This window comes from Vicia villosa, unplaced genomic scaffold (genome assembly GCF_029867415.1).
Source record: "Vicia villosa cultivar HV-30 ecotype Madison, WI unplaced genomic scaffold, Vvil1.0 ctg.000927F_1_1, whole genome shotgun sequence".
Classification (NCBI taxonomy): domain Eukaryota; kingdom Viridiplantae; phylum Streptophyta; class Magnoliopsida; order Fabales; family Fabaceae; genus Vicia; species Vicia villosa.
The window spans coordinates 505,137-528,779 of NW_026705417.1; the positions used below are offsets into that span (position 1 = coordinate 505,137).

Consider the following 23,643-nt stretch of genomic DNA (forward strand, 5'->3'; position numbering starts at 1 on the left):
TATAAAATCTTGATTGTAACAAGAGAGAAAGAGAGTTCTAAAGTGATACTTTAGTGTGTGTAAAAGCTTTTTGAGGTTGTGTAAAGCATAACATTTCTATCCCTCGTTTAAAGGATAAAAGTGTAAGATATAAGAAAATCCCACTGTGTGTGAGGACTGGACTAACCCTTTTGGTGAACCAGTATAAACCTTTGTGTGTTCTTTATTACCAGTTGTTGCACCCCAAAATTTGCTCACCCAATTTTCAACCACTTGTAGACTTCTCATTCATTAGCATGTGCATTCATACATAAGGATGGGATCAAGATATTATGGTATTCCTGATTTTCCTCAAGATAGAGAAAGGGCATTCAACATCTATGGTAAGAGAAGTTTTGTCCTGAAGGATCAAATGTTGAAGCATCACCTTGAATTAGGGTTTTTGACTGATTGAGGCATTGAAGGTTTGTATGAGCCAATTCATTGAGACTTTGCTCTCTCTTTATCATTTGAGATTTCTTTGTTCAAGGATTTTGTCAAGATAACCAGAGGTTTAAGGTTTATTTCTCTATGCGTATCAAAGAGTCAGGTTTCTTTACCCATGGTGTTCGAGTTTGTTAATTTGATTGAGGATTAATTGGACTTCAAGTTAAGATTCTATTTGTCTCGAGTGTGATCTTATTCAAGGACTTCTCAAAGCATCTTTCATTCTAATATCTGTGGGTTGATATGCAAGTTTAATTCAAAGTGGTGAATTAAGTAGATTCGACATTTCTTTGACGTTAAAAGCTGGTTGAGTCTGATCATTAAGCTTTAAAGTGGATTTGAGTTCAAGAATAATCTATTTAGCATTTGTGTGGGATTTCTTGGAATTCAAGTGGTGCAAATTTTATTTCATTGAAAGTTTCAAACATTGCCGTTCAATTTCAAGTTGATTACAAGAAGATTCAAATGTCCAAATTCATGTTCAAATTACATTCACAAATTACAAAATAAAGCTTAAGTTCTATTTGGTCTCCAAATTCTCTCTTGAAGCTTCCAAAAGCGCTATGGCTTGTCGCCTCGCCGATGCCATCAATGTTGTTGTGTACATGAAAATAAGAGGAGGATTAGTTAGCACATTGCAATCAATATATGAACATAAACAAGAAATTTTCAAGAAGAAGATACAAAGTTCATCATTAGGGTTTTATGCAAGGAATCAGAAACAAGGGGTTTGATTTCAATCATGTTTGCAAGGCCTCATACATCATTCAAAGATTAATCATTGGCCCAAGGTTTATTTCTACTACAAATCACAAAATCAAAATGTTTGGTTCACAGTAGAGATAAACAGACAAGTTACTGTAGTAAATCAACAAAGTCATTACAAATATCACAATTCAAACAAATTAGAAAATGAAGCTCGGTTAAGCCCAAATACAAATTTCAGAAGGCCTGCTAACATCAGCAAACCCTAATTCAATCAGTATAAAAACATTTAATGCACAGATATCAAGGGAAGAGACCACTGTTCATTCTCGGCAAACATCAGCCGCAGAGCCAACAACTAAAAACCCTAAAAAAATTCTGATCATCATCTTCGAAAAACCTTTCCGGAAACTGTAAATACATTGTTCATATTCATCCAACAACAATCACAATACACAGCCACAAATTCAAACACAAAAACCCAACGTTCAAACATGAAATCCAAATAACTTCATCGTCATTTTCCCAAACCAAAACCCTTCAAAATCGTTAAGAAGAAGAGAGATTAATGAACTAAAGATAAAGCTCAGAAAGATATCACCGTTTCCCAAACCAATTCAGTGACTTTCACGCGGGAAAGTCACCGTAACTTTAAGCTAATAGCTGCCATTGGATTAAATAAAGGGTTAAAAAAATTCCAAGTCACTTCTCTTTTTAATTTTAGAAACATACAAATAATATATACCTGTTTCACCACTAATTTTATTTTATTTTAGTTTTTATTCTTCACAGTATAATGTTTCTTTCCTCCACCGTTTTGTTCCCGTCACCGCCGTTGCCGCCATCGTACAACTTGCAGCCACCTATTTCTTCTCTCTGCCTTCATACGAGTTATGTTCTCACTACTTTTTTCCCTCTCTACATTATGTATAACACACACTGTTACAATGAGAAATTAATTTTATTCGGTGGCAAAATACTGAAGAATGAATAAAGGGTTTACTCTACAACACTTTATAAAACTAGACTAACTTTCTTTATTTTTTGTTTTGTTTGATGCAACCACAATCCAAACCCTAAGTTTTATATTACTTGTGTATATATATAGATTTGTGTTATTGAAATGGTGACAGTATTTTATTGATTGAAATCACTTTTAAAAACAATACTTTAGCAAACAACACCATCACATGATCATGTTTACTAATGTTAATTTTTTAAAATATTTTTCAGGTTGTTTTATTTAGATAATGTAATCAAACATGACTTCTTTAAATGATGATTGGAAGCCAAAGATTGGTATGGAATTTGATGATATAGAACAAGCAAGTCAATTTTGGCTTTCTTATAGTGCACATGTTGGTTTTGGAGTTAGAAAACGTTACGCAAACAAGAATAAAGACGGCACCATATCATCATGCAGGATTGTTTGTTCTAAGGAAGGACTACGAAAGAGAAAGAATATAGATGCTTTTGTTAGCACTCACAGAGCTGAGACTAGAACTGATTGCAAAGCTAGAATTTCACTTGTATGTAATAACGGAAAATTGGTCATTCGTGAATTTGTAGAGGAACATAATCATTCTCTACAATCTCCTGAGACAACACACATGCTTGCATGTCATAGAAAAATAACTGAAGTACAAGCACATGAGATTGATTTAGCCGATGACTCCGGATTAAGGCAGAAGTCAACATTTCAACTTATGAGCACACATGCCGGGCATAGAGCTAATGTTGGATTTACACGAGTGGATGTTAAAAATTACATCAATGCAAGAAGGCAAAGAAGTATGGAGTACGACGAGGTTGGATCTCTTTCACAGTATTTTCAACGACAATTATTAGAGAATCCGTCTTTCTTTCATGCATATCAAATGGATATAGAAGAACAAATTACTAATGTGTTTTGGTGTGATGCGAATATGATTTTGGATTACGGGCATTTTGGCGATGTTGTGTCTTTGGACACTACATATTGTACTAATCATGCGAATAGACCCCTTGCACTATTTTGTGGCTTCAACCACTATAGAGGTTCGATAATTTTTGGTGCAGCATTATTGTATGATGAGACAATTGAGTCATTTAAGTGGTTGTTTGATACATTCTTGCAAGCACATAACAACAAGAAGCCAAAGACTGTATTCACTGATCAAGATTAAGCAATGGCCAGAGCACTTGCTGAAGTGATGCCTGAGACTCACCATGGCTTATGCACTTGGCACTTATTGCAAAATGGGATTAAACACCTTGGAAACTTGATGAAGGGAGGAAGTTATTTTTTAAGAGATTTTAAAAAATGCATGTATGATATTGACATTGAAGCGGATTTTGAAACAGCTTGGATCAACTTGATCAACGATTATAGTGTTCATGAAAATAATTGGATCAAATCAGTTTATGCTATAAAAAGGAAATGGGCTTCATGTTATATGAAGGAAACATTAACACTTGGCATGAGAAGTACTCAAATCAGTGAAAGTTTGAATGCTCACTTCAAATCTTGTATGAAACCAAATATGGATATCATACAATTCTTTAAGCATTTTGAACGAGTTGTTGAAGAGAAGAGAGGAAATGAATTAAGGTGTGAGTATGAGTCCTCACATAAGCTTACAAGGTTAATATATGAGATGAGCCCAATTCTAATACAAATTGGAAACGTATACACACACACACACTGTATTTGAATTGTTTCAAAGCGAGTTTAGGCAATTTTTAGCTTTGTCGATATTAGAGAGAAACGAGTCTCACACTTTATGTGAATATATCATTTCTATGGAAAATTCAGAAAGATATTGGAGGGTGTCATATGATCGTGCTTCAACTTCCATTACTTGTAGTTGTAGAAAATTTGAGACCTTTGGCATACTTTGTTCACATGCATTGAAAGTACTTGAAGCAAATGATGTTAAGAGCATTCCTCATGAGTATATTTTAAGGAGGTTGACAAGACAAGCTCGTTATGGTATCGTGCAAGATTCCAGGGGAAAAGATGTTGAAGTCGATCCAAAATTGTCTAGGACTCAAATATTCAGACATGTTGTTTCAAAATTCATAAAGGTGGCAGCATCATGTGAAGAGGAAGACCTCAAGATTAATGATGACACTGTCGATCTCATGCATAAGAAAATAAATGAACGTCGATCACAAGACAAAGACAATCATAGCCATGATAACCCGACATTTTCAAGTTTTAATGTTATGCTACCAAAGGGATTCAAGAAACGCACTCGCTTAAAGGGACAATCGCAAAAGCGGCATAAAGGTTGGGTTGAGAAGCAATCTATTGGAAAAAAAACTGCACCTAAAAGGCAACCATGTAGTAAAGCCTCTCAGGTATATAATTTGATGTGTAAATCGTTTATTTTAATTTCACATGTATTATTATTACTTTAAAGTTTTTATAATCATTTTAGGATAAAGAACTAACAAGTCATATGGTCGACGGAGTATCATGTTCGGCACCTCCAACTTATGAGCTTCAACAAGCTCAAGATGACCAATTTAATTTTACAGCTTTTTTGATGGTAATATAACTTTCATTTGAAAAAATAACTATCCTTAAATATAACTTATCATGATGTTAATTTTCTTTTAATGTAGGCACCACTTGACGAAACAGACGTTGCAGGATTACACTGATCGAAGTTAATAGATCATTAAGTTGAATTTTTTGTATTTTAGTACATGTACTGTTTGTATTTTGGTATATTTTTGTAAATTAGTACATGTACTATATATATATATATATATATATATATATATATATATATATATATATATATATATATATATATATTATTTTGGTATATTTTGGTGTATATAGAAGTTGGAAATGTTATGAATGTCATGTAAAGGAAGTTGGATCTCTTTTGGTGTGTATTGAAGTTTGGTGTGTATTGACTATTGAAGTTGGATATATTTGGATAAATTCTGTTATGACAGTGTTGCAGAAAAAGTTATATCCATAAATTGGATATATTTTGATAATGCATGTTGATATATTTTGACAATAGGAGCAGAATTAGATATATTCATGAATTCTCTTATATGACAGTGTTGTAGAAAATGTTATATTCATGATAATATATATATATATATATATATATATATATATATATATATTATAGATATATTTTAGATATATTTTTGAACTTATCATGATGTAATGTGTGCATAATGTTACAAAGAAAATTATATGGAAGAAAGTTTCCTCATTTCATTATATTCATAAAAGAAAGTTACAAAAGTTACAAAAGGATAGTATATGACAGATACAAAAATAACAGTACTAAAAGTTCATCATGTGTTGCAACTAATTTACAATTTTTCTATTATTCTATAATCCTATTATACTAATTCTGCAGAGTTGTCTTGATCCATTTGTATTTGCTGTCAATCTTGGTAAAAAGCTTGTTAAAACTTGTCAAAGCAGCCACACTAACTTGTAACAACTTGGAATTCAATGCTTTACAATTTGTTACAGCAACCACACGAATTGTTGCAGCAGCCTTGTAACAACTTGGAACCAATTGAAAGCTTTACAACTTGTTGCAGCACCCACACTAACTTGTTACAACTTGGAACCAATTGAATGCTTTTCAATTTGTTACAGCAACCACAATTTGTTACAGCAACCACACCTAGAGAAGAAAAAGCTTGTAACAACTTCAAATCAATTGAAAGCTTGTTACAACTTGTTGCAACAGCCACACTAACTTGTTACCTTATTACAATTTGCTACAGCAGCCACACCAATTTGGTACCTTGTTACATTTTGAATCAATTGCTACACAAATCAATTGAAATCACTTGTTACAATCAGTTTAGAATCAATTGTATAGAAAATACAAAGAAAAACCAGAACCATAACAAAAACAAAACAACTTCTAATGATTCTATGTAATGAGATATAGACATTAAATTGTGCAAAAGAAACCCTATAATTTGATGATGTCGATGAGGAATCGATTATGAACGAAGTAATAGAGATTTACCTAAGTGAGAAAGCAGCGCAAAGAAGAGAACGGAAATAAATGGTAGCAATTTATGGACGGCGACAACGACGGCGGAATCAATTGTAAACAAAATCAAAGAGATTTACCGTGATTGACAAAGCCTTGCTAAAAGCTGAGGAATATAACGTATGAAGGAAGAGAGAAGAAATAGGTGACAGTAATTTGTACGACGGTGGCAACGGCTGTGATGGCGGCCAAAACAGTAGAGAAAAGGAACGGTAGGCTGTGACGGCGGCCAAAACGGTGGAGAAAAGAAACTGTAGGCTGTGGAGAAATAAAACTGAAATATATTATTTCTATGTTTCTAAAATTAAAAAGAGAAGTGACTTGGAATTTTTTTAACCCTTTATTTAATCCAATGGCAGCTATTAGCTTAAAGTTACGGTGCCTTTCCCGCGTGAAAGTCACTGAAGCCGGATCCCTGTTCATTCTCGGCAAACATCAGCCGCAGAGCCAACAACCAAAAACCCTAAAAAAATTCTGATCATCATCTTCGAAAAACCTTTCCGGAAACTGTAAATACATTGTTCATATTCATCCAACAACAATCACAATACACAGCCACAAATTCAAACACAGAAACCCAACGTTCAAACATGAAATCCAAATAACTTCATCGTCATTTTCCCAAACCAAAACCCTTCAGAATCGTTAAGAAGAAGAGAGATTAATGAACGAAAGATAAAGCTCAGAAAGATATCACCGTTTCAAATTGGTTCAGAACATCATCGTTCAACATCACGCACAACACCATCTTCAAATCGGTTCAGAACACAACGTTCATCATCACCGTGTTGGAATTAAGGTTGTTTTTGTGTGTAGGACAAGTGTTTAAAAATATTGGAGGCTTGAATAGAAACTTGATAGGTACGAGAATTCTTTATGGAAGAGAAGACTTTGTATTTTTTCTTGATACAAATGTGTGAGATTACATCTCTATTTATAGTACTCTAAGGAGAACTCTAGATTCACTAATTCTAGAGAGTTCTCAACTCTAGATATCTAAAGAGTATTCTAGAGAATATTACAACCATAAGAAATATCTAGACACTCCAAACACTACAAGAATTCTCTAGAAACACTACCCAAAATCATCTAAGCCCAAAATAACTAAGCCCAAGAATACCACTAATAATTAGGCCCAAATCAAGTTTATATTTCAACACACCGTTCTAATCGCGAACAACCTTCAACATCCTCACCGATTTTGCAACATCATCATCTTCGCACAAATGATTCAACAAAATCATTTAAAATCCAACGATTCACGCATCATCTCCAAAACAACATTCAACAACAAACTTCCACATGCAAATCGATTTCACCCAAGCAGAGGAAGAGCACCGAACTCGTTGAAGCAGAGAGAGATCGCGATCAAAACGATTTGAGACGAGGACCGAGAAGGTGTAAAGGAAGATACGTGACCAGAGAAAGCAGAGCTCACTAGAAGATTGGGCTGCCGTTTTGAAGAGATCCACCGCTCGTGTTTTTTTGTTAATCATTTTATTTAATCTGTTTTGTTAAAATATTAATTTGGGTTATTTAAAATTAATTGAAAGTTTGTTTGGTGTTAATTTGTTTAGCGTTTGGATTCAAACAAAAGCCAGTTGGGCCTCCCATCCGTTTTGCTTCCATACACCTCCGCCAGGCCCATGCGGCTCCCCTTTTTACTTTGCCAATAAATCTGTTTTGGGCCTCTCTGATTTGGGCCTGCGAACTACTTTCCAACACCACCAGTTTCAGCAACTCACCCAATCTCAGCATAGTGTTTTATTTTATTTCTTTTGCACTAATTTTTGTCAATAATTTTATTTGTCCATTAATCTTTTGTTGGATTTCTTGTCCACTAATTTTAGGATTTCTCTTTTATAATTTAATTGAGTTTTTTTTTAATCCTTATTTTATGGTTAATCTTGTTACTAATTCCTTTTCAATTTCTTTTGATCTTTACTTGTTCATTTGCGACTATTGGATCGATTTGAGGACTATCTCTTGAGGACTCGATGTGCACTCCTTAGCTTGGACTTCTTATTGCGTATTAACTTGGATTTCTCATTCCTCTCATCTTGGATTTCTTATCGCTCATGCGATTTTCAGAGGTATAGTGGATTTATTTTCCACTTTGAAGGTACGCTTCCTAGAGCCTTAATTTGCATCATGTTAGAATTGCAATGTTTAGAAGCATATAGCTGGCCGAACAATATGTTCGATGTATATGAGTTGTTGCATTTGGTTTTAATCTTATGATAAGTCCTATTGTTATAGGCAATGTTTGACTTTGAAGTTCTACTTTAAGTAGCAAATTTGTGATTATTTTTAAAGTCCTATTGTTATAGGCAATGTTTGATTCTAAGTCCTATTGTTATAGGCAATGTTTGATTCTAAGTCCTATCGTTATAGGCATTGTTTGATTTGAAGGTCCTCGAAGTAGGCATTGTTTTGTGATGTTCGATTGTTTAATCTTCATCTCTTCTTCTATTCTTGATTGCTTGTATAGGTGTTTACCTAATATCACGATACTTGTTTGGTTAAGTAAGTTTTCTTTAATTGTGAGTAAGTCTTTACTTCTCATATCTTTGTGTGGATTTAAAATGAAGAATGATATGCTCAATGATAGTCCTTTGGATGATACTATGATTGGTGTCGCCTTTCGCGTATGCTTTAGTTTTGATGTGTGGTAACCATCTTTCCTTATACTTTGTGCTTGCTTAGGTGGTCACCTAATTTCACATGTTTATGTTGCTTGCTTGGTTAAGTAAGTATTGTTTTAAGGCTTTGTTGGAAGTGTTTACTTCTCTTGGAGCTTGTTTGGATATTTTGACTAGCTAGTTTTGTGTCATAAGGACTAATTCCTCTCTTTAGAGGTGTCCCATTATTGATGCATATGGGATGACTTTGCTACTGCCCCAATTGTTTTATTTTGATCCTTAGAGGTCACATTTTGCTTTGTTAAGCTTTTGATACATGATTCCTTAATGGTATGATATCACAACTTGTGCTTTAAGCTTCTATTCTTTCTTTTACCTTGTGTATGGTCTATGACTACTCACATGATTGAGTTTGTTGATATTGAGATAACTTATTCTATAAGTTACATTCGCCTATCAAGTCTTGACCTAAATTGGTTCTTAAACCATTTCCTTTTTTTACTTATTTATGTAGTGAGTTTTCTTTTAAGATGTTTATCTTTTAGAAGTGGTTACTTCTTTGAGTTCTCTACTTGTTTAAGTAGTATTTCTTTTCTTTTTAGATGGTTATCTCATGTTCTTGAAGTGTTCACTTCTTGTTTGTGTATGCTTGTTTGCTTTTCATTTTTGTTGGCCATTTAGATGCTATTTGCTTCTTACTTAATTAGTGATAGCTTGTTTTGATTAATTTTGTTGTGAGGTGAGATCTTTTGAGGGATCAATGAGCCATTGTTTGATTGATAAGTATTTCCTTAAGTGATTTATTTAATGTGGCTTGTGTGGCTTTTTCTTTTTTTTTTGTCTGTTGATTGTCTATTGACATTGCCTGTGTGTATCCTTGCATGTCTTCTTGATGATTTGTGTTTATTTGTTTCTTGACATTGTTTGAGTGTATCTCTACAATGTCTTTTTTATTAATTGTGTATCTTTTGGTGTATCTTGAATACACTTTGTTTATCTTGAGTTTGCTTGTGTTTATCCTTGCATGTCTTTTTGATGATTTTTGTTGATTGTCTATTGACATTGCTTGTGTGTATCCTTGCATGTTTTCTTTATGACTTGTGTTGATTGTCTATTGACATTTCTTGTTTGTATCCTTGCATGTCTTCTCGATGATTTGTGTTGAATGTCTATTGACATTGCTTGTGTGTATCCTTGCATGTCTTCTTGATGATTTGTGTTTGTTGTTTCTTGACATTATTTGAGTGTATCTCTACATTGTCTTTTTTTTATTTGTGTATCACTTGGTGTATCTTGAATACACATTGTTTATCTTGAGTTTGCTTGTGTTTATCCTTGCTTCACTATTTTTTTTCCATGCTCCCTTTGGACTCTACTTTTCAAAGTCATTAGACCTTAGGATCTTATCCAAGCATGATAACTTCTAGGACATTTTTAGTCTCCCTTTTAGTTTAGGTCGTCTTTTTCTTTTCAACCTTTAAAAACACTTAATAAATATCAAATAAGTGGAGAAGGGTGAGTATCCTTGCATTGGGATTTAATTCACCACTATCTACATTCCATAAAAAACACCAAGAAATAAAACACTTCAAAACACCTAATAAAGGTTAAAAATTAAATAAGTGGAGAAAGGTGAGCATCCCTGCATTGGGCTCTAGATCACCTCTATCTACATCAAAAAACACAAACAAATTTTCTGTTTCTTTTAAGGATATGTTAAGTCCTTCCCATACTTAGGCGTGTGAGTCTCCAAAGGTCGAGCAACGTTGGGATGTGATCTCAACCTCTGTCCACCTAAAAAAACACGAAAACATACAAAAACTTTTGAGCCGAACTACCGCTGCTCTGATTCCTTTAAGGGACACGTAGGCATTGGATCGCGGGGTCCGAACGAGCACACTTTGTGAATGTTCCTTCTTTTCCCCGTGTTTTGTTTTCTTTCTTTTGTCATGCATTGCATTTAGATTTAAAGCTTTAGACTCTTAACACCCATAGATTACAACTAACAAGAGTAGACCCCGTCGAGTACGACAGACGTGAGGGGTGCTAATCCCTTCCCCTTGCGTAACCGACTCCCTTACCCTTTTCTCTAGGTCGTAGAACTTTGTTTGTTTGATTGTTTGTTTATAAGTTTTAGTCGATGTTTTCCTTTCCCTTCTCTTGGGATAAATAAACACTCGATGGAGACATCATTGTTTTTCTGATGAGTTTTTCCAGTTGCTTCAGTTGGCGACTTTACTAGGGACGTTGACCTATTGCGAGTCCGCACTTAGTGAGTCGATCCTAGCTCTATTTTGTTTTGTTTTCCTTGGGTGTTTATTTGTTTATTGCTTTATTGCTTTACTTGTATATATATGTACATGCATTTTACTGCTTTCCATATATTATTATCGTACTGCTGTTGTCTGTCTCTTTGATGGGTGGGTTTGTTACTATGAGGTAAAAGGCCCCGTACCCCGGCCAGAGATGTCACCAAGGAAACTTAAGGATAGAGTGGAGTCATGACGGCTATTTAGGTGCCGGTCGTTTTAGTGCGGTCATGTGAGCCACGCTCAGATGAAGGTTCCGTTGTGGGATATTATTGTCATGCACATTATGCTGCTACAACATTAGTACGTCCGCACGAGCCGCTAGTAGTCTGTGGACCTTTGACCTTACCCGAGCCAGTTATTTACCTGTGAGTGGGGTGGGAATATTTTTAAAACAGGTACATGCTGCAGACTTTTGGTACGTGGTTCTTTGGTCCTTTGGTACTTCTCTGTTGACAGCTAGTTATTGATCTTGTGACATCCGGTTATTCAGAGACAGTTCAACAATTATCTAGTATTTTGGGGAGACTTGATCCCAAGTTGTTGTTGATCTCCATGATATTTGGTTCTGTGTATTCTAAAGCCATGCCAGCTTTTGATTCTGTAGTATTCAGATAGGTCAGAGATAGTAGAGTTGTTATCCTTTGTGATGGAGCCTTGATCCCATATCTTTGCATTCATAAGCATTGTTATCTCATTTTAGTATACATGTTCTTTTCATTACCAAGGAATCGTATCTTTGAGCCCTGTGCCAAGCTTTTCCACCTCTCTCTTGCTAAAAGAAATCAAAACATGATGATTCCTTGGTAAAGATTGAACATGTCTCTGCAGGCATACCATGCACTCCATACATCTCATGCATAACAGGTGTTCAGAGGTGGAGTTTTTTAAAACTTGGTATTCTCTTCAGAGTTAAAGACATGACTTCCCATTGTTAAGAGATCAGATATGGGGCAACTCTGTGGGGAATTGAATGAGATGAAGGTTCAAATAGGGCTGTTTATTGCAGACTTGCAAGCTTTGACTTGTGGTCAAGAACTCCTAAGAGAGGAAAACAACCGGTTGAAGACTCTAATGAGCCTGGTTATGGAATTTCTAAAAACAATGTAGAAGAGAATACAATTGTTCATCTGCTGCTGCAAAAGGAGTTATTATTTCTCCTCACCCTTGATAATTCCTTTAAGCCATGGAGTGCTTCGTGGATCTCCTCCACAACCTTGAGTTTCTGAAGCTCCTCGTATGCAATTAGGCTTTATCCCTCAAGTGAAATAAAGAGGTATTTTCTTTCCGCAAAGACAAAAGAAGCCTGAGAAGCAGTTTGATCCCCATGCCATATGCTCAGTAGCTTCCACGCTTGCTTGAGCTTCATTTGATTAAGATTTGTATGTTGATTACTTCAGCAAAGTTTCCTTCTGATTATGGTACCAATGCTTGACGTGACTATTATTTTGGGGCACCTGGCCATTCAGTTGAAGATTGACAGTTATTCATAGACAAGGCACTAGACCTACTTGATTCAAAGGACTCTATCTTCATATCAAACAGCCGAAATTGTCGTTGTCTTTGATCAAGTGAACATCAAGACTATAATGCATGCTCTGAAGCAACAAGTCCAGACGGAGTCAAGTCTCCTCTATGATAACAATCTTTTGTACCTTTTCTGCATTTTCATTTGTATTTCAGTTGTTTGTTTAAACATTGACTACATGTAGAGATTTATTTATTTTTGAATGTTAATCTTAATACAATGAATATGCTTGTCTTGAAGTAATCCATTCGTTATCACTCATCCATTCGTTATCACTCATCCATTCGTTATCACTCATCCATTCGTTATCACTCATGATGTATTTTCATATTTATACCAACTTGACCAAGTCTTTCGCTTAGGCAAAGAATTGGAGGGAGGATGACGATAGATGAAAAACGTGAAAATCTTTGGTTTGTATGCTTTTGAGTAAACCTGCTGAGGATGTACAGGCATTGTTTTAAATACCTAAACACTGGAGATGTAAGGGAGTGAAACCCTCGTTAACCCCTTTGAGCCTTGAAGTAGGAGTTTCCTTTTTGTTCAGAAAAAACCCTCGTTTTAAACCCAGTGGATCACCACTCATTATCCCTCGTATTAGGAGGTCGGAAAAATAAATCTAAAAACCACAATGGTTATTCTCTCACATTAGGAGGTCTAGAAAGTCAAGAAACTACAATGGTTATCCCTCACCAACCAAGGAATGAGGCAGTCACAATCACCTTCCAACAAAATTGAAAATGACTCAAGATTACAGGACTTGAAGATTACACGACTTGTTCAAAGAGAATGAAAAAAAGTAAAAAAAAAAAAGAAAGCCCGCTAAGTCGAAAACTTGAAAAACAAGTGACTTAGGCAAAAATTAGGGCATCCCGCTGGACTTCAAAATCAAAATTCAAAAGAATTTGTCCAGGCAAAAGTTAGGGAATGAAAAAGTGATAAAATAAATGAAAAGCCTGAAAGGCGCAAAAGGATTACGAATGAAGAATCCTCAGCAAAAGAACAAAGTCGTGTGATCAAACACCAAAAACAACGGTGAGTGACTGCCGTGTCCAAAAACCTTGTGGAATCCTCAATCATCAAAAAATCATCTTGATAGATTTGTGCTCGTATCGAGTTAGTTGAATTTAGGACTGGAGAACATCATGAAGAAGGGGTGGGCACCAAATAATTTTGAGCCTTAAAATCTTTTTTCTAAAAAACCCGTGAACCTGACCACATTACAACCCTGAAAAAGTCCTAATTGAAGCAGGGATTAATTCGAAAGCATACTACAGGGAGATGGCGTTTAACTGACTCCTAAGATGCGTGCTAATATTTGTGTTGGTATCATATGCTCGTCTCATCATTCACACACAATATATGTTTCAATTTTGCACTATAAAAGTGGTTCATTCACAGAGGTCCCAATGTCTTTTTGCAAAAAACTTCAAGACTTACATAAGTGTTGCATTAGAATTATCATTCTCAGAATAAACATTTTCTGTATGCAAAACAACTGTTTAACATCAAAAGAGTTTACACAATGAACATCAGTGAATAATTTAATCTTGTAAAAAAGAAAGACTTCAATATCCAGTTGGATCTTTTTAGAAAATTGATGATATTTTGGGCATGTTCCCCATAGACTCTGTTGAGCGCAAGTAGTTAGGTGATTTGCAGTCACAGTACTCTAAAGGGCATGATTTTTAGAGACTCTGTTGAGCATTGAGCAAGTTGTTTTCCCACTGCAGTTTACCTTTAAAAGAGTCAAGTTTGTAGATTCCGCCAATCTGGGCAATCACGTCGATAAATCTCTTCAAAGTTTCGCCAAGCAGGGGCAGTTATGTCAAGATTTGAAGAATCTCTCAAGGTGTCGAATAATTAGGGTCTGCTACCCATATGTCATTGAAGTCACTTCCCACATTGGTTAGTAAGGGGCATCGTTCCAAAGTTCACATGATACTGGGGCAAGTTTGCTATGATAGCACAAGGCTCAGGAAGGCATTACGCGACAAAATTCTTCAAAGTCCCTAGAGGCCGGGGCAAGAAAGTATGCGGTGGTATTTTTCCCTCAGTCAAGAGTTGGTCAGGTTAAGCTCATTTGCGAGCTAAGTAAATTGTGAATTCAAAGACCGTCAGGAAATCAGGATCGTCATCCTCAGTCATGGTCAGAACTTAAAGTCCAATCTTCATTGGTATCTCTCCTTAGAGAGAAGTATGATTTATAACCAAGGATGATTGATAAATCGGATGGTCATCCGCAGTAGTAAAGTCCAATCTTCATTGGCAAATCTCTTCAAAATTCAGTGTGACTTTCAATTCCTCCTCAAAGGTTGTAACCATGGTGAGTGGTAAATCAGATGATTAGTCCCTACAGAGATCAGAATCTTTAAGTCCAATAGTTATTGGCATCGCTTCCAAGACCGGTGGTAACTGGAACGCTAGTGGTCACTAGTGCCTTCAATCAAGTCCAATCGTTATTGGCATCCTCTCGGTTTCACTTTGGTTGGTAAACAAAGTAGTCATGTTATACTTGGGACATTGTTAGAACAGTTGGTTTGTTTCTCAGCAAGGTTTTGTTGTTTCGTATCCGCCCACTGCACAGGATATGTTGAAAAGGTTTGATTCTTGGAAGTTCTTCGTCAAGAATTCCTATTCCCTAGCAAGTCTGATAGTTTGATTATTGAGAGTTCTTGGTCGAGAATTCTTATTACCTGACTGGCGTGCTTATTATTGAGAATGTTTCTTCGGAAATCAGAATTCGATTCCCAATTGATAGAACTTTCCCAATCCCCATCCGAGTTTTGGTTGAGAATTTCCTTATTCCCCAGTGAGGTCTTTTCAAAAAAAGATCATTCTCCCCCATCCAAATTGGCGCAATTATAACTTTTCAAGAAGTGTTCCCTCAAACAAAGTTTGTTCATGAGACATCTCTCAAGTTGTTGAGCTGTCAAAACGATTCTTCCGACATCCTTAATTCCCCAGTTTGAAGTATGGCTTGTATCAGATCTTTCTTCGGTTCAGAAGTTCCCGTTCTTTGGTAACGGATGTTGTAAAAGTTTTCTTCCCCATGGAGTTTGTTGGTTGGTTTTCTCTTGTGTACAAGAAAACTTTTTGGTTCCCAGTGAAGGGATCGTTATAGTTTGTTCCCGGTTTGAGATGTCGACCGATTTTAGTACAATTTATTCCTTATCTACAGCGAATGTATTTCCCCAGTGGAGTTTCTGTCACGTGCTGTGCACAGATTGTTGAAATTCCCCAATGAAGCTTCCGACGAAATTCTATACAAGTGTTTCCTATTTCCCCAGTGATGTGGATCCCTTTATCCTTAGTGATGGATACTGGGTCATCCCCCAATGAAGTTGAATAACGGTTTAGAAGTTAGAGTTTGGTTCTCTTCTTTTCCAGTCAATGTATTTGACACTTTCTCCGGTGAATCCCAATTCAAGAGGGTACTCTCAGGATTTGCAATTTATTTTTGCAATATTTTTCTTCAACTTTGCAACCAGTGCATTATAGGCAAGTTGTTTCTCTCCAGCGAATCGATGGTTCAAAGTTTTTCTCCCCGAAGACCATCTTATATACTTCTGTCGTTCCCCGACAGAGCACTCTTTTCATTCATCATCTGCATTGCATCTACCCCAAAAGTAAAATAATTCAAGCATGCATTGAAGCATAAGTTTATTTTGGTTGATTACTGGCGTCTCGTGTAGACTTTATCTCCAGTAGTGGTTGTTTACCTCAAGTTCTGATGTTATCTCTGGATTCTTGTCACCTTTCGCGTGACCCTTAGGGTATTATTCTGGTGAAACCTACGTGTATCGTCTCCTTCTTGGAATTCAAGTGGTGCATATTTTATTTCATTGAAAGTTTCAAACATTGCCGTTCAATTTCAAGTTCATTACAAGAAGATTCAAATGTCCAAATTCATGTTCAAATTACATTCACAAATTACAAAATAAAGTTTAAGTTCTATTTGGTCTCCAAATTCTCTTGAAGCTTCCAAAAGCGCTATGGCTTGTCGCCTCACCGATGCCATCAATGTTGTTGTGTACATGAAAACAAGAGGAGGATTAGTTAGCACATTGCAATCAATATATGAACATGAACAAGAAATTTTCAAGAAGAAGATACAAAGTTCATCATTAGGGTTTTATGCAAGGAATCAGAAACAAGGGGTTTGATTTCAATCATGTTTGCAAGGCCTCATACATTATTCAAATATTAATCATTGGCCCAAGGTTTATTTCTACTACAAATCACAAAAGCAAAATGTTTGGTTCGCAGTAGAGATAAAAAGACAAGTTACTGCAGTAAATCAACAAAGTCATTACAAATATCACAATTCAAACAATTCAGAAAATGAAGCTCGGTTAAGCCCAAATACAAATTTCATAAGGCCTTCTAACATCAACAAACCCTAATTCAGTCAGTATAAAAACATTCAATGCACATGTAATAAGGGAAGAGACCACTGTTCATTCTCGGCAAACATCAGCCGCAGAGCCAACAACCAAAAACCCTAAAAAAATTCCGATCATCATCTTCGAAAAACCTTTCCAGAAACTGTAAATACATTGTTCATATTCATCCAACAACAATCACAATACACAGCCACAAACTCAAACACATAAACCCAACGTTCAAACATGAAATCCAAATAACTTCATCGTCATTTTCCCAAACCAAAACCCTTCAGAATCGTTAAGAAGAAGAGAGATTAAAGAACGAAAGATAAAGCTCAGAAAGATCTCACTGTTTCAAATCGGTTCAGAACATCATCGTTCAACATCACGCACAACACCATCCTCAAATCGATTCAGAACACAATGTTCATCATCACCGTTCAAATCGTGAACAACCTTCAACGTCGTCACCGATTTTGCAACATCATCATCTTTGCACAAATGATTCAACAAAATCATTTAAAATCCAGAGATTCACGCATCATCTCCAAAAAAACATTCAACAACAAACTTCCACATGCAAATCGATTTCACCCAAGTAAAGGAAGAGCACCGAACTCGTTGAAGCAGAGAGAGATCGCGATCAAAACGATTTGAGACGAGGACCGAGAAGGTGTAAAGGAAGATACGTGACCAGAGAAAGCAGAGCTCACTAGAAGATTGGGCTGCCGTTTTGAAGAGATCCACCGCTCGTGTTTTTTTGTTAGTCATTTTATTTAATCTGTTTTGTTAAAATATTAATTTGGGTTATTTAAAATTAATTGAAAGTTTGTTTGGTGTTAATTTGTTTAGCGTTTGGATTCAAAAAAAAGCCAGTTGGGCCTCCCATCCGTTTTGCTTCCATACACCTCCGCCAGGCCCATGCGGCTCCCCTTTTTACTTTGCCAATAAATCTGTTTTGGGCCTCTCTAATTTGGGTCTGCGAACTACTTTCCAACACCACCAGTTTCAGCAACTCACCCCCTCTCAGCATAGTGTTTTATTTTATTTCCTTTGCACTAATTTTTGTCAATAATTTTATTTGTCCATTAATCTTTTGTTGATAAAAATACATGATATTTAGAATTGACTTTAGGATTTCTCTTTTATAATTTAATTGAGTTTTTTTTAATCCTTATTTTATGGTTAATCTTGTTACTAATTCCTTTTCAATTTCTTTTGATCTTCACCTGTTCATTTGCGACTATTGGATCGATTTGAGGACTATCTCTTAAGGACTCGATGTGCACTCCTTAGCTTGGACTTCTTATTGCGCATTAACTTGGATTTCTCATTCCTCTCGGCTTGGATTTCTTATCGCTCATGCGATTTTCAGAGGTATAGTGGATTTATTTTCCACTTTGAAGGTACGCTTCCTTGAGCCTTAATTTGCATCATGTTAGAATTGCAATGTTTAGAAGCATATAGCTGGCCGAACAATATGTTCGATGTATATGAGTTGTTGCATTTTGTATGAATCTTATGATAAGTCCTATTGTTATAGGCATTGTTTGACTTTGAAGTTCTACTTTAAGTAGGCAATTTGTGATTGTTTTTAAAGTCCTATTGTTATAGGCAATGTTTGATTCTAAGTCCTATTGTTATAGGCAATGTTTGATTCTAAGTCCTATCGTTATAGGCATTGTTTGATTTGAAAGTCCTCGAAGTAGGAATTGTTTTGTGATGTTCGATTGTTTAATCTTCATCTCTTCTTCTATTCTTGATTGCTTGTATAGGTGTTTACCTAATATCATGATAATTGTTTGGTTAAGTAAGTTTTCTTTAATTGTGAGTAAGTCTTTACTTCTCATATCTTTGTGTGGATTTAAAATTGAGAATGATATGTTCAATGATAGTCCTTTGGTGACTTGAGAATCATTTGACTTCACTTCTTTCTTTGAACTTGTTTATGTTTATGGTGAAACTCTTAGGAGTTGGTGATCCGATTTCTTGTATTTGAATTTTAATTTCATTTATTTCTCTCATCTCACTTTCTTATTTCACCTTGAGTGCATGATTCCACTTGATTGGATGATACTATGATTGGTGTCGCCTTTCGCGTATGCTTTAGTTTTGATGTGTGGTAACCATCTTTCCTTATACTTTGTGCTTGCTTAGGTGGTCACCTAATTTCACATGTTTATGTTGCTTGCTTGGTTAAGTAAGTATTGTTTTAAGCCTTTGTTGGAAGTGTTTACTTCTCTTGGAGCTTGTTTGGATATTTTGACTAGCTAGTCTTGTGTCATAAGGACTAATTCCTCTCTTTAGAGGTGTCCCATGATTGATGCATATGGGATGACTTTGCTACTACCCCATTTGTTTTATTTTGATCCTTAGAGGTCACATTTTGCTTTGTTAAGCTTTTGATACATGATTCCTTAATGGTATGATATCACAACTTGTGCTTTAAGCTTCTATTCTTTCTTTTACCTTGTGTATGGTTTATGACTACTCACATGATTGAGTTTGTTGATATTGAGATAACTTATTCTATAAGTTACATTCTCCTATCAAGTCTTGACCTAAATTGGTTCTTAAACCATTTCCTTTTTTTTACTTGTTTAAGTAGTGAGTTTTCTTTTAAGATGTTTATCTTTTAAAAGTGGTTACTTCTTTGATTTCTCTACTTGTTTAAGTAGTATTTCTTTTCTTTTTAGATGGTTATCTCATTTTCTTGAAGTGTTTACTTCTTGTTTGTGTATGCTTGTTTGCTTTTCATTTTTGTTGGCTATTTAGGTGCTATTTGCTTCTTACTTAATTAGTGATAGCTTGTTTTGACTAATTTTGTTGTGAGGTGAGATCTTTTGAGGGATCAATGAGCCATTGTTTGATTGATAAGTATTTCCTTATGTGATTTATTTAATGTGGATTGTGTACCTTTTTCTTATTTTTTTGTGTTGATTGTCTATTGACATTGCTTGTGTGTATCCTTGCATGTCTTCTTGATGATTTGTGTTTATTTGTTTCTTGACATTGTTTGAGTGTATCTCTACATTGTCTTTTTTATAACTTGTGTATCTTTTGGTGTATCTTGAATACACTTTGTTTATCTTGAGATTGCTTGTGTTTATCCTTGCATGTCTTTTTGATGATTTGTGTTGATTGTCTATTGATATTGCTTGTGTGTATCCTTGCATGTTTTCTTTATGACTTGTGTTGATTGTCTATTGACATTGCTTGTGTGTATCCTTGCATGTCTTCTCGATGATTTGTGTTGATTGTCTATTGACATTGCTTGTATGTATCCTTGCATGTCTTCTTGATGATTTGTGTTTGTTGTTTCTTGACATTGTTTGAGTGTATCTCTACATTGTCTTTTTTATTACTTGTGTATCTCTTGGTGTATCTTGAATACACATTGTTTATCTTGAGATTGCTTGTGTTTATCCTTGTTTGTCTATTTTTTGCCATGCTCCCTTAAGACTTGACTTTTCAAAGTCATTAGACCTTAGGATCTTATTCAAGCATGATAACTTCTAGGACATTTTTAGTCTCCTTTTTAGTTTATATCGTCTTTTTCTTTTCAACCTTTAAAAACACTTAATAAATATCAAATAAGTGGAGAAGGGTGAGTATCCTTGCATTGGGATTTAATTCACCACTATCTACATTCCATAAAAAACACCAAGCAATAAAACACTTCAAAACACCTAATAAAAGTTTAAACTTAAAAAAGTGGAGAAAGGTGGGCATCCCTGCATTGGGCTCTAGATCACCTCTATCTACATCAAAAAACACAAACCAATTTTCTTTTTCTTTTAAGGATATGTTAAGTCCTTCCCATACTTAGGCGTGTGAGTCTCCAAAGGTCGAGCAACGTTGGGATGTGATCTCAACCTCTGTCCACCTAAAAAAACACAAAAACATACAAAAACTTTTGAGCCGAACTACGGCTGCTCTGATTCCTTTAAGGGATACGTAAGCATTGGATCGCGGGGTCCGAACGAGCACACTTTGTGAATGTTCCTTCTTTTCCCCGTGTTTTGTTTTCTTTCTTTTTTCATGCATTGCATTTAGCTTTAAAGCTTTAGACTCTTAACACCCATAGATTAAAACTAAAAAGAGTGGATCCCGTCGAGTACGACAGACGTGAGGGGTGCTAATCCCTTCCCCTTGCGTAACCGACTCCCTTACCCTTTTCTCTAGGTCGTAGAGCTTTGTTTGTTTGTTTGTTTGTTTGTTTATAGGTTTTAGTCGATGTTTTCCTTTCCTTTCTCTTGGGATAAATAAACACTTGATGGCGACTTCATTGTTTTTCTGATGAGTTTTTCCAGTTGCTTCACCAGTCCTATATTTCTTTATATCTTTCTCACACACTTAAACTAAAATTTTAAAGAGGTTACTATTCAAACCCCCCTTTCTAGTGAAATTTATTTCCAACAATTGGTATCAAATCTCGAGCTCTGAAAACTGCACTTAACCGTGTTAGAGTAAAACGTTCACAACAACCCAAAGAATGGTTGAACAAACAAACTTCATTGCTGAAGGAGGATCATCCCACAGACCTCCACTCTTCAATGGAATTGACTACTACTTCTGGAAAGGTAAAATGAGACTCTTTCTCTTATCTGAAGATATAAATATGTGGTCCATCATTGAAACAAGAAACTTCACTCCAATGACTGCTCCAACTGATGCTGCTCCTGCTGCCCCTAAACCTCAAGCGTCATGGACCCCTGAAGAGAAAAACCAGGTACTCTTTAACTCAAAAGCTCAATTTATTTTATCATGTGCTCTTAGCAGAGAAGAATACGATAGAATTGAGGAATGTAACACTGCCAACGAGATCTGGGACAAACTCAAAATTCACCATGAAGGAACAAGTCATGTTAAAGAAGAAAGTATAGATATGGGAGTAAGAAAATTTGAAACATTTGAAATGAAAGAAGATGAAACCATAGACAAAATGTTCTCCTGGTTTACAATTATTATTAATGAATTAAGATCTCTTGGAAAAACTTACTCTCCTCATGAGAGAATAAGAAAATTACTTAGATGTCTTCCTAAAGTATGGAGACCAATGGTCACTGCTATAAACCAAGCTAAAGATCTGACAAATCTACCAGTTGAGGAACTTGTTGGTTCTCTTTGTGCTCATGAATGTATCATTCTAGAAGATAAACCACAAAAGAAAGAAAAATCAATTGCTCTCAAGGCTGCTAAAAACTCAAAAGAAACTCAAATAAAAATTGAGGAGTCAAATGAATCACCTTCTGAAGATGGGGATGATTTAGCACTCATATCTAAACGCATTCAGCAACTGGTATTTCGAAGAGGACAAAACAAACGACCATTTCGAAGAGATCCCCAAAAGGCTGAGATAGATAAAAGCAAAATCACATGTTATGGATGTCACAAAGTTGGACACTTCAAAACTGAGTGTCCTCAACAAAAAAGGTTCGTCAAAGGTACACCATTCAAAAAGAAATCAATGATGGCTTCATGGGATGTCTCTGAGAACTCAAACTCACACACTGACGAAGAAGAATCAAATATATGCCTTATGACAACCTCTGAATCCGAAGTAAGTCCTCTTATCTCCTATAATACTTGTCATGAAATGAATTTTAGGTTTGACAATCTGCTAGAGGATTCAAACCTCTTAACTCAAAAATGTCTTTTTCAAAAAGAACAAATTTCAAACTTAATCAAAGAAAAGGAAGATTTAAAAAAACCATTAACAAACAATCTATCACAATAACTAATCTATACAATGCTCACTCTTCTCTCTCCTTTAAACAAAAAGTACTAATTGAAAAATCAAATCTTCCAAAAATAGAAACTTTAGAAAACAAGATAGAAAATCTAACTCAGGATATTACAAAATTTGTTAGGTCTACTGAAACATTTCAAAACATAATGGGATCACAATCAGGTATTTTTGATAAAGCAGGGATAGGTTTCAAATTCTCAAAAAACAAAAGAATATATGAAACATTTTTTACACCTCATATAAAAAATTCAGACCCAGGAAACACCACTTTAATACAAATAAAAAAATGCTGCTACTGTAAGAAAACAAATCACGAGGAGTCAAAATGCTTTTTTAAAGGACCATTTAAATAAAACCATTAAAAAAACAAAACAATATATTTCCTACATGGAAAGATAAATCTCTCTCCAAACCCATAAAATTTGTACCAGCTTCCAAATCCATACAGGTTGTACTTTCTAAAAATAATTCTAACCCTAAAGGACCCACTCAAATCTGGGTACCTAAGAAAATGCTAACATCTTCTACAGGAATGTTTTCTCTCAATAAAGAAAAAAGTTTGGTACCTGGACAGCGGTTGCTCACGTCACATGACTGGAGATAAGGACTGCTTCATATCTCTAGAAAATAAGGATGGAGGATCAGTCACATTTGGCAACAATGAAAAGGCCAAAATAAAAGGTATATGAACCATTGGTAAGAATGGTTCTGCTGTAATTAAAGATGTTCATTTTGTAGATGGATTAAAACATAATTTGTTAAGTATAAGCCAACTATGTGATAATGGTTATGAAGTTATATTTAAACAAAATACATGCATCGTG

The 23,643-nt window shown here is 35.3% G+C and overlaps 1 protein-coding gene, 1 long non-coding RNA gene and 1 pseudogene across 2 annotated transcripts; all 3 read left to right on the top strand.

Moving 5' to 3' along the window:
- The first annotated feature begins 2,354 nt into the window (after nucleotides 1-2,354).
- LOC131632321 (protein FAR1-RELATED SEQUENCE 5-like) lies at nucleotides 2,355-4,467 on the top strand (annotated as a pseudogene).
- Nucleotides 4,468-4,474: 7 nt separating this feature from the next.
- On the top strand, nucleotides 4,475-4,862 carry LOC131632331 (uncharacterized). The gene is made up of 3 exons (XR_009292965.1): nucleotides 4,475-4,512; nucleotides 4,593-4,703; nucleotides 4,780-4,862. It is a non-coding gene; the product is annotated as an uncharacterized LOC131632331 (long non-coding RNA).
- A 16,700-nt stretch (nucleotides 4,863-21,562) lies between these two features.
- LOC131632322 (uncharacterized) lies at nucleotides 21,563-22,807 on the top strand. Its single transcript, XM_058903089.1, has one exon. The coding sequence runs from the start codon at nucleotides 21,563-21,565 to the stop codon at nucleotides 22,805-22,807; it is 1,245 nt and encodes a 414-aa protein (XP_058759072.1).
- The last annotated feature ends 836 nt before the right edge of the window (nucleotides 22,808-23,643 follow it).